The sequence below is a fragment of the Babylonia areolata genome, chromosome 14, assembly GCF_041734735.1.
Source record: "Babylonia areolata isolate BAREFJ2019XMU chromosome 14, ASM4173473v1, whole genome shotgun sequence".
NCBI classification, from domain to species: Eukaryota; Metazoa; Mollusca; class Gastropoda; order Neogastropoda; family Buccinidae; genus Babylonia; species Babylonia areolata.
The window spans coordinates 12512939-12525154 of record NC_134889.1 but is presented as its reverse complement, the minus strand read 5'-3'; the positions used below and the strand labels follow the sequence as shown (position 1 = coordinate 12525154).

The 12216-nt window shown below is 42.1% G+C and overlaps 1 protein-coding gene across 1 annotated transcript in view; it reads right to left on the bottom strand.

Moving 5' to 3' along the window:
* The window catches only part of LOC143289821 (general transcription factor 3C polypeptide 5-like), a 31872-nt gene extending 20718 nt beyond the window's left edge, over nt 1–11154 (bottom strand). Inside the window, exons 1-5 of the mRNA XM_076598992.1 lie at nt 10924–11154; nt 8476–8728; nt 2968–3213; nt 1706–1836; nt 1093–1306 (exon numbers count right to left, since the gene is read on the bottom strand). Of these exons, the coding sequence (XP_076455107.1) occupies nt 1093–1306; nt 1706–1836; nt 2968–3213; nt 8476–8728; nt 10924–11109 (1030 nt within the window). The 5' untranslated portion in view covers nt 11110–11154. The remainder of the gene's footprint in view (nt 1–1092; nt 1307–1705; nt 1837–2967; nt 3214–8475; nt 8729–10923) is intronic.
* Between the last annotated feature and the right edge of the window lie 1062 nt (nt 11155–12216).

The following is a 12216-nucleotide window of genomic DNA, read 5'->3' as shown; positions in this document are numbered from 1 at the left end:
TGCCAAGAAAATAGCTCATACGGTGCCCTGCTAAAAATTCGGTGACCTGTCGTCTGCTAGAGTTGAACAGCCGGCATCACTCACTGATAGTTGTATCTTGGCCAGTCTCTTGATTGCTCCCTTTATTTTCTATCAAATCGTCCTATAAATGTTCACCACTGTCTTCTCCTTCGAATTTATGCTCCAATTCTTTCTGAGCATCAGCTAAAGAAAGTAATCTTGGTTGATTAAGTTCGCCACGATCGCATGTCTTGAGCACGGAGTCAGTCCGACATTTTGTTGAGCGAGCGAGGAGAGGAGCCAGGCAAAGACTGCAGCCAGTAACCCAATCAAAACATTCAAATAAAGGACTGCCTTATGACGCAGATGGTGTTTCTAGCTATGAATAGAATCCAGAAAGATTCCCCAAGCTAAAGCTACCAGCACTTTTGTCAACGAACTGAATGCAAAGCAGGGAAAAGTCAGAATATTTCGATGACGAGTTATCTCGTCATTGTGGCAGTGAAGCATACATGCTTGCCATGATGAGTTATCTCGTCATGCAGACAGCCTAGGGGTTAAAGAAAATGAAAAATACTGATGTCTATTATACATCTGCATCACTGATTTCCCTTCTTTTTTTTTCATTCACCACATCCAAGTAAATATCTTACAAGAGCAATCGTGCAGTTTCCGAAATGATTTTTGAGATTTCCATAACGCCCTTCTTGCCTTTTCTATTTATGTCAGTGAGATCAGCATTAACACATAACTTTGTAGTAAATATCATACCTAATATTACACCTAAATATTTATATCTATTTGTTATTTCTATTTCTTCATTTCCAAATGTCCATCTTTCCCAGGCTCAACATAATCACCTTTATGAAAAATCATTATATTTGTTTTATCCAAGTTAACTTTTAATTGTAATATGTTGGTCTTACTTTTAAGGTTGTCTGATAACAGCATGACATTATCCGCAAACAGTAAAAACAGTTCTATTTCACCTGGTAACAACTGAATCCAATGCGCTCCCTAACCCCTTCATTTTACAACTATTTATGCAAATTCTAGATGAGCTTTCTCATTCACCCCTCTCTGTATGCATACTTTGACGTCGGAAGTCAATGCCCTGGAACTTCTTGGCTGCCGGGTCATGGCGGGGGTCGTATCCCATCCTCACCCAGAAGGTGCGCCACGGGCCAGTCAGGAAGAAGTAGGCAACAGAGGGCAGTACATCCTTCAGATGATGAGCTGTTTGGGGGTTGTGCCGCAGACGATATGCAAGGGCAGTCCGTGGCCAGATGGGTCTCTCTTCAAACAGCTGTACACAGTGACAGACAGACAATCAAAACAATGCTGAGTCTACTGATGCAGCACACCATCCCTATAACAGCCTTGAAAATGTCTCATGCACATAGCAAGAACAGAAAATAAGATTCACTTCCTGGTAACTATTTGCAGTTACTTCAAAATTGGGTTGAAATTTTTTGTTGCTTTTGATTTTTGTTATTGAATTGGGTGTAGCCACAATACTACAAAGGTTTTTGCCATTTGTGGTGTCTAACTTTTAAATCAGATAAAAATGAAAATTAGTATGTTGGGAGTATGAATTGAGCAGCTTATTGTATTCAGATGATTCTGAATTAATTATCTGGCTGAAAGAAAAAGCTTTCTCCTGGAGTGTCAAAGACAAGTAAATAACCAACAGAATGAGTGGTACCTCTTGCAGGGCCTCTCGGAGTCCTGTGTCATTGAACTTGAGGGCATGGGCCAGGCAAACAGCACCAGCGGCCTGGGGGATGGGGTCAGTGAAGGACACCACTGTGGTGAACCTCTGCCTCGCCTTGCGTCCTGCAACATTTGCTTCATGTCACTCATGTTGGGTGCCACTGGCAACAGTGGTTCTCTACATGACAGGTGCAATAGTCAAGTGGTTAAAGCACTGGACTTTCAATCTGAGGGTCCCAGGTTCAAATCTTGGTAACTGTGCCTGGTGGGTAAAGGATAGAGATTTTCTGAACTCCCAGGTCAACATGTACAGACATGCAAGTGCCTGAACCCCCTTCGTGTGTGTATGCAAGCAGAAGATCAAATACATACATTAAAAACCTGTAATGCATGTCACTGTTTGGTGGGTTATGGAAACAAGAACATATCCAGCATGCACACCCCTGAAAACAGAGTATGGCTGCCTATATGGCAGGGTTGATAAACAAAACGGTCATACACTTAATATGTTACATGTCTGTATGAGTGTATATACATGTGCGCGTGACTGAAACCTAATTGAATAACACAGGAAACAAATGATGAGCGCCCAATGGAAGCTGTCAGTCAGCTCTACCCAGGTAGGCAGCATGTTGGGCAAATGACTCCTTGTTTGCAGAACACTTAGAGCTTGGTCTCCGGCTGAGGACAGGCACAATGTAAATATCCATATCATCACATGAAACAGCCCTTTGTTGTGTCTGTCAGTGAATCAAAGATGATATTTGTGTGTGTGTGTGAGGGCATCGCTTTGCACTGTGCACACTGTCAAATATACATCAATTAATTAAGTCTAAAGCTGAACACTGAACAAAAAATGAACAAACAAAATAAAATAAACCATAGTATTTCAAGTTCCTTGCTGTTCATATTAATCACGCGGTATTATAATATCTTGTCGTGTCTAATCTTTTCATGTAATAATGCAATATTTTGTCATGTTAATTGTTTTTATGTAATATACTAATAACAGGATTCACACTGATTACAAATTAGATTCAGTGAATCATTCATACAAATTCTACATCATGTAAAATTAAATAATAAAATATATCATGTGATCTCATCATGTATTTAACATAATTTCATCTTATCACTTGTGTATACAGATACAGAGGTAGATAGATACATATATTGATAGATATTATATATAAATACATGTGTGTGTGTATGTGTGTGTGAGAGAGAGAGAGAGAGAAAGAGATATAAAATCACCAGCGGCTAAAATCTCGCTCGGCTGCATGGCAGTAGTGGTATCTTTCTTGCGTCTCTTCAGCAGGAAGCCATAATCCTGTGGAGTGTCAAAACGGGAAAACATGATGGGGCTAAGAAAGACTGGAGCATCCAGTGACATGTAGTCTTCTTCTGGTAGGAACTTTCTCATCACCAGTTTGTCCAGATGGTTCTCATAGGAGCCGTCCTCTCTTCGTGACACGGGAAGGTACTGGAAGTCACACATACCTGATGGGAACACAGCAGAGGGGCTGGATGAGAAAATGGAAATACTAAACAATTAACTGATACTGATTTTGAAATCCATATGAAGCATGAGTTTCATCCTAAAGAAAACATCTCAAACTATTTTCATTTGAATTCCTGATACTCCCCCATATCATGGTCATAAACACACACACACACACACACACACACACACACACACACACACACACACACACATGCACAATGTCAGCACTTCATCAGTTGATGTAGTAATTGCTCGATATTGCACAGACATTGTTCAGTCAACATCCAACATATAAAACTGTCAACCTTCAGTTGAGTTGTGCCCCTCCATCAGTCAGAAAAAACACACTGCAGATGTTCATGACAAAACAAAATGTCAGACATTGGTCAGCAGCAAATACTTGGCCACACCTGGATATGATTCCACAGCTGAGCCAATGAAGTCATTAGCCATGTCGCCATTCAACATGACTGTGAAGTCTTCAAGTGACTTATCCGCAAGTAAAACCAAAACTGACCCTTCAAAAGGAGTCACAACAGAAAAGAGAAAGCAGAGCTCTACACAGAAACAAAGGTCACCACAGCAAACTGCAGACAAAGACAGAAACAACACCAACAGCTGGGCAAGCGAAAGCTCAGAGGAAACAAAGGACTCTGAAAGCGACACCATGGACAGTGACTGGAACTACATCAGGACACCTACAAGATTTCCCAACTCCCATGGGTTACGCTGCTCCACAACTCAGTGCTGAAAGTACAGGCAGACAGACTTGGCCGTTCCTATTGCTTGGAGGTGGACATCAATAAAAGAAACTGAACATTTCTCTACAAACACTGTGCATGATTCAGAACATCCAGACACCATACTGATTCACTATGGCATTGATGATAGCTGGAAAAAACATGCAACAATCTTTTTACGATGTTACTCCAATTTTCCTTCCTTCCACCAAGGTATGAATGGATACCTGACTTGGTTGGGGAAGGATAAAACAGGGCTGAGAAGATTGGGCCCTGCCTTCCTGTGTTGAGCCCCAGACAAAGTGGATATGAATTCACTGTCCCAGTGGCCATAAAAGGCTATGGGACTTTAAACCTTTAACTAATTGATTAAGTTAAGCATGATGTTAGACAGCAAGCTGCATCTGTTGCCAGACACTCATTGTTCTTTTTCATAATGTTTGGTGTTCCCTTTGTATTTTTTCTTGAATTTTTTAGCATTACCTTATATTTCAAGTAAAATCATATACATACCTCTAAAGATGTATCAGGTATGTGTGAGTATGTATGTGCATCCACTAAAATGCTTCACTATTTGATAAGCAGGGCCAGCTTAAATAATAATAATAGTATTTATATAGCACTGAATCTTGTGCAAAGACAAATCAAAGTGCTTTCACACCAGTCATTCACTCTAAAACTGGAGAGACTGAAGACAAGGAAGAGGCATGACAGAGAGGCTATCTTGGGAAGAAGTGGGTTTTGAGACCAGACTTGAAAGAGCTGATTGTGGAGACCTGATGAAGTGAAAGAGGAAGTTAAATCCAAATGCAAGGTCCAGAGACAGAGAAAGAATGGCGGCCAACAGCGGAGTGTTTGAACCTGGGTATGTGTAAACAGAGTGAATCCAAAGCCGACTGAAGAGAGCTAGATGGAGTGTACAGATGAAGGCAGCCAAAAAGATAGGAAGGGGCAGATTTGTGAATACATTTATAACATACAGTACTGATCTTGCACTTTATTCTGTGTGAGACAGGGAACCAATGGAGTTGTTGCAAAAGAGGAGAGATGTGCTCAGATCTTTTCTTTCTTAGGACGAGTCATGCAGCAGAGTTTTGTATGCGCTGACAATCGAGAATAATAGTTGTCAAGGCAAGAGAGAATGAGAGAAAGAACAAGTCTAGATGTCACGTCAGTGGACAGATATTTCCAAATGGAACCGATGCGCTGCAACTGACAGAAGCAGGACTGACATGTCTAACTGATAAATTTTTGCATGGACAATGTCTTGTCAAGGACAACACAAGTTTCCTGACTGAGCTGGAAAGAGGGATGGATGTACTGCCAAGTTTGTGTCAGTTGTGATAGAAGAGAGTTTTTGTTTAGTTCCTATGATCATTGCTTCAGTTTTGTCCGCGTTCAATTGTAACTTATTCAAAATGAGTCATCCAGTTTTGAATGTCCAGGAAGCAGTCAAATGTTTCTTGCAAGAGCGAGGACAATTTTTCAGGGGTATCACTCAGGGGTGACTACTCAAAGTGATAACATCTATGTGAGGCCACGCCCCGTCAGCCTTCACCCCCTCCTCTTCCACCCCTCTGACCTGGTACACTTTATCCGATTTTCCTCAGTCGATGTAGGCTAAGTGCCAAGAATGTCGCTCACAATGTGTACTGCTAATACTTCGGTCACGTTACTGTCGGCTGCTCTGTACAAACCACCTTCACTCACTGTTCGTCATATCTTGGCCAGTCTCTTCATTGCTCCTTTTATTGACTTACTTGTGTAAACAGTGTGAGTCCATGTTATAACCATGTGTTCGGTTGGCTGTGTGTATGTCTGTCTGTCTGTATGTATGTATGTCTGTGTGTCCATGGTAAACTTTAACATTGCCATGGAAATACTTTGTCTGCCTATACCAAATTTGGCTTAAACATAGTAGGAAAAAATCTTCACAGTCATACCAATAGTGTTTGTAACTATAATGTAAGTCTCCCGAATTAAGCCGTATTTCCTGATCATGAATGGTTTATTTCGTTAAGGCTTTGTCCGGAATCTGAAAACACCATTTACCGCTTCCCAGTTGCCGGAACGTAGGCTATGCTTGGTAAGAAGACAGCATGAGATAGCTTTCTTGTTCGTAATTACAAGAAAAGAAATACAAATTCTGGACAGAACACATACTGTGACACTTAAGTGGACACTGAATTAACTGGAATGAACAAAAAGAAAAATTGAATCAAATATTTTCTTTCAGTTTCAGTCAGCCTGTTGTGGGACTGGTTTGTGCAGATTGATACATGTTGGAGTGTGCTTGAGGCAATGTCAGCATCTCCTTTGTCACTATCAGTTTATGGCTGAATTAAAAGAATTTCTTAAATAATCTAGACATGTCAAGAAAATATGATTCAAATGGTGTTATTACCTCAAATACAATATTTCTATTGCGCTAAAAAAGAGCCATACCTTTAACCTTTCCCGTACGTCGCCTAAAATTTTGCGCGCCGTACATCGTGGGTGTGCAGAAACCCATGGTTTCTAAGAAGGAATGACCCCTCGCTGTACGTCGTGGGTGTGCAGGCACCCATGGTTTCTGTGTACGAAGTAACCCTTCGCTGTACGTCGTGGGTGTGCAGGCACCCATGGTTTCTGTGTACGAACTAACCCTTTGCTGTACGTCGTGGGTGTGCAGGCACCCATGGTTTCTGTGTACGAACTAACCCTTCGCTGTAAGTCGTGGGTGTGTAGGCACCCATGGTTTCACTGAAGAAATAAGACCTTGCCGTACGTCGTGGGTGCACAGTAACCCACACCTGTCCGTAAAGCAAATCTGACTTTTCTTCAGCAGACTTGCATGCGCAGTTTCCACTTGTGCGTGTAGGCTATTTACTCCAGTGCTTGACCAGGCGCATTGTGAATAAGTTTTGCCCGTGAGAAGAGAGTGTTGTTACTTACAAAAAACGGTTTTTTTTTGGGGGGGGGGGGGGGGGTTTGTGTGTGTGTGTGTGTGTGTGTGTGTGTGTGTGTGTGTGTGTTGTTTTTGTTGTTGGTTTTGTTTTTTTGGCTGGCTGGCTGGCATTTTTTTTTCTTTCTTTTTTTAGCCATAGTCGGGTTTTCTCTACTTTGAACAGATTAGGATAAGAATAAAATTTCTATATCAACTATCTTTCTTTTTTTAGCCATAGTCGGGTTTTCTCTACTTTGAACAGATTAGGATAAGAATAAAATTCAAGAATATCAACTAGATTTTAGATCAATTGATTTCAGACTTACAAAAATATCCAGTTCTTAGAAAGGCACTTTAATTCCAACTAGATAAAAAGCTATCAATCAGTTGCTCCCGATCATTCTCTACAAGAAAAACAGTTCATTCAATATTGTTGAAGATATCTAGTGCAATAAATATTGTTTTCTGAAATTAGTTACAACTTTAGAGTAAGACTTGAACCGGGATACGATCAACAAAAGACAAGGTCACTCTGATCTCTCTCTGTAGCGAGCCCAAGTGACGTCACATCGCCAACGCGTGGCGCGCAAGCTTTGCATGGGTGGCTCCACACCCACGACATACGGCGTGCAAGGTTTATTCTTTGGGAGTATGGGTGTCGTCACACCCACGACGTACTGGGACATTAATTGATTAATAACTTCTTTGTTTATGTATAAAAGAAAATAATGTTCAGTGGATATGTAGTAAACTATATTATGGACAAAGTCATGAAATTATGTGGAAGTGGCTTCAATATTACTTGAGTTACAGAGCAAAAACACTTGTCTGGGTGATTTCACACCCACGACGTACGGGAAAGGTTAAATCTCAAATCTGGTTGAGTGACATCAGATGCAGCATAGAGTTGGGGATTACACTACGTGTTGCTGAACAGAACAACCGTGGTTCCATCCTGCCAGCAGGCCTGGTTTTTCTTTCTTTCTTTTTTTTTTTTAACTTATTGATATTTAATACATGACCTATTTTAATGCTTTTTTCTTTCTTTTTTTTAAAATCTTTTTTTCTTCTCATGATTCCTTTACTGGATACAAAGCATGTCACCAGTGAATCTTGAAGGCCTTGCCTTTCGTTTCCTTTTGAATTGTCCGATAAAAGTTCATCAGTCTTCTTCGAGTTGAGGCCAATTCTTTCTGAGCATCAGCTAAAGAAAGCAATTTTGGTTGTTTTCGTGCACCATGATCATGTAACTTGAGCACGGTGTCCAACATTTTGCTGAGCAAGTGAGGAGCCTGGAAAAACACTGCAGCAGTAACCCAACCAAATCGTTCAAATATAAAGGGCTGCCTCATGACAATAAAAACTTGAACAATTTCCCAAGCTAAAGCAACCAGTATTTTTGTCAACAAACTCAATACATACAGGGAAACGTGAGAATATTTCGCTGACAAGTTATCTCATCATTGTGGCAGTGAGGCATACATGGTTGCGCTGAGGAGTTATCTCATCATATGGGCAGCCTAGGGTTTAAAAACATGCACTTTTCAATCACCTTCTGAATCATTACAGTCACTTAAACCAATAATGAATACCTTCAAATCTGATGGCTGAGAAGACAGTTCCCAAAATGTCCACTTTGTATTCGTACCCATCATCATGACAGTCACCAGCATTACCACGTGCTCCAGATCTGACCATGGAACCCTTTTTCCTTGGCTGCCTTTTCCGCCGCCTCACATGCAAAATGACTCCTGCAGTCTTGTGACTTGTACCACAAGCTGGTTTGCAGTATATGTCAGCAGGCCTAAAATGCATTTCCAGTCTCTTTGTCTCATCCTTTATACTCTGTAAGCACAGACAACAAAAACAACAAAAATCATGATGATGCAACAAATGTTATAACTGATCCTTGTATCAATACCTACCTTTCACAAGCCACCGTGGCGAAGTGGTTAGCGTTGTGGACTGACAGCTGGGAGGACTTGAGTTCAAATTCCAGCGGAGGTGGGTTTTTCGGCTTGCGGCTAGCTCCTACCCAAAATTGAGTGTGCTATGGGCTTAAATGGGAAGACTGAGACCACACAATCAAGTATCATCCACTTCATGGATGCTTCTTTGGGTGTGTTGCTCTGTATTCCAGACCAAGTGTCTGTATCTCTCAGGCCTGGTTGACAGCGAGATGTCATTATGACAGGAAGCATAGAGAACAGCCTTGTCACGTAGTCCCAAACCTAAATGGACCTCCATAGAAGCAGCGTCATCATCATCATCATCATCATCATCGTCATTCTCTTCTTCCTCCTTCACCATCAAAATAAAAAAAAGTCCCAAATTATGTGGCCTTTCATGCCCTGCTCTCATGGTGACCTCAGTTTCAATACCCTTCTACTCCTACGCTTGGGGTGAGTCTTGTCAAGATCTTTAATGTTGGCTGATTCATGGGGGATTGTCGTTGGAGGGATGTCATGGTGGTCTCCACTCTTGGGGAGACGCTCATTAAGTCTGGCTCTGCGACTGAGCCATTATTGTTGTCAGTAGGAGGCTTAGTAGGCGGTGTCTTAAATCAGAACAGGCACTACAGAACACCACCGAAGTGACTTAGCAGCAGGGTCTCCTCTGGTGTGTGACCTCCTGGTGACCTGACAGTGATGGTTCTCTGTGAAATGCCAGCACTGGGATTTCAACAGACGAGCCTGGGTGTGGCTGTGTATGGGGGACTCAGAATGAGTGGTGTGGGAGTAATGACACTAAAATGGTGCAGGTGACCAGGCAGCAACAAAAACAAAAATATAAAAAACAACAACAAAAAAACCCTTTCAGAAGCAAATCTACAAAGAAGCAATGATTAAAATTCATTGCTCTACATTATCTACACTGACTTCGAAAAAGCCTTTGATAGCACCTACCAGTACCACACCTTACTCTGGAAGATTCTTGGAGCATATGGATTTCCAATAAATGTTAACAACCTGAATGATGAGTGGTTCCAGGTGAAGACAGGGGTCCAGCAGGACTGTGTGATTTCACCTGTTCTCTTCCCTGTCATTATCATTTGGGAGAGCCACTGAAGAGCAAGAGGGTTTACTGGGACTCAGACTGACAGACTGGCTAGAAGACTGTGACTTTGTGGATGATATCACCCCAGTCAAATGCACCCAAAAACTTGAAAAAGACAATCAAGACAAGACAGTCAATCAGACAGCAACAAATGTGGGACCCAAGATCCATCCTAACAAAACAATTGTGATGAAAGTGAAGAACAAGAGTACAAAGAAAAGAAATGTACATGGTGTGGAGCTGAGGAAGTTAAGACTTTCAAGTATCTCAGTAGCAACATCTCAGCTGACAACATCGAAAAAGATATATCCATTAGAATCACACAGCAGAGGCCTTAAAAATAAGCTGCATGACATCTGGAAATCATCCGTCTTGCAGACTAATTTAGTGATTAATACCAAACTTAAAATTTACAAATAAGATGTCCACTCAATTTTCCTATACCTCTTGGAAACCTGGAGAAAGAACAAGAAAATTGAAAGCCAACTTAGACTAAGCTAGGGGCTTCGAAGGATGGTGTTTCCCTTGAAATTGTGAATCCTCATAATTTACTAGGAACAGCATGTCACCAACAAAAAAGTGAGCAGACACAAAGGCATCAACATTGTGGATGAGGTGAAACAAGATATTGAAGGTGGTTGGGCCACATTCTGAGGACGAATAAAATCAAACTTTGAAAACATTTGCAAATAAGTTAATAACTTATTCAGTATCTGCCTTCTCAAGATCTTATTCTTACACTGTGAAAGTACATCGACTTGCTTGCCAACGCACACACTTGTGTGTGTGTGTGTGTGTGTGTGTGTGTGTGTGTGTGTGTGTGTGTGTGTGTTTCGTTGGCGTGCACATAAGCATGCATGATTTGTGCTAATACCATTGCTACCTTATCTATTGGCGCACCTGCGATGTTTTACAAGCATACACTGATAGTGATACCAAAGGTTGTTTCCTTTACTTCGACAGAGCAGTTGTTGTGGGCCCACCTTATTTACAGCCTTGATCCCTCCGAGAGTCTGTAGCGCTTTGTCTACGTTTTGCACGATGCCTGGATACTCGATACACACCAACTGTTTATCGTTCATTTTGACATCCATTCTTTCGTCTGAATTATACGCTATTTCTTCAGAATGTGATCCCATTGCGTCACACTCGCCGAGTTCTGTTTTCATAAAAGTAACTTCTGTCACGCGCCGGATTTATCAGGCCTTAACAATGTGAATAGCGTCCCTTGGATGGGTCCGGCGAACAATACACTGTCCACCGAACCCTACCCAACAAGCTTATTTGTATCGGAATCTTCCGATGAGTTGGATTTAACCCAGATGTCGAAACTGCGTAATGTCTTCTTCTTCTTCTTCTTCTTTCCCTTGACTACCGCCTTCATCATTTTGAAGATTCTGTAGACTATAAGGGGGGTTTGCGTGTTTTGTAGTTTCCTGAGGTAGAGGTTTCTGGGCCAGGGGATGGGGGTGGGTGGGGGGGTTGGGGGGGGAGGTAATCAGATTCGGGATTTGAAGCCTTCCAGGGTTATGCTGAGAGCAGTCTCAGCAGGAAGGCTGTTCCAGTTTGTTATTGTTCGAGGAAAGAAAGACTTCTGTCTGTACAGCGTCCTGCAGTTGGAGAGGTAGTGTGCTGCTGGATGCGATCCTCGGGTCCCAGTGGATGCTGAAGGATTTTGAGAAGGCTTGTGGCATGTGTTGATAATAAGACTGCCGCTATGGAACTTATAGAAGTTAATCAGTCTTGCCTTTCTCCTTCGCTCTTTGAGGGGAGACCACTGAAGAGTCTCCATCATGTCTTGTACACTGGATGTGTCGATGGGTCGCCCAGCGAGCAGCCCGGCGTTGTACTGCCTCAAGTTTGTTAATATCCTTCTCTGTATAGGGGTCCCACACAGAGCTGGCATACTCCAAGGTTGGGCGGACCAGTGTTTGGTAGGCTTGCTGTTTGATGCGCTGGGAGCCTACTTTCAGGTTCCGTCTTAGTAGGCCTAAGGTCTTGTTGGCTCGGTTGGAGACGTTGGAGATGTGGGGGGTCCATCTAAGGTCAGAGGTGATGGTGATGCCGAGGTATTTGGATTTATTGACTACATCAAGGGTGTGGCCACGAAGGGTGTACTCTGATAGTAGGGGGTCTCTCTTCCGGCTCACTCGCAGGGTCTGACATTTGTTTGGATGGAAGTTCATAAGCCACTTCTGCTCCCATTCTGCAAGGCAATCCAGATCCTTTTGTAGGGCTTGCTGGTCGCTGGTGGAGGAGATGGTTTTGTGGCACAG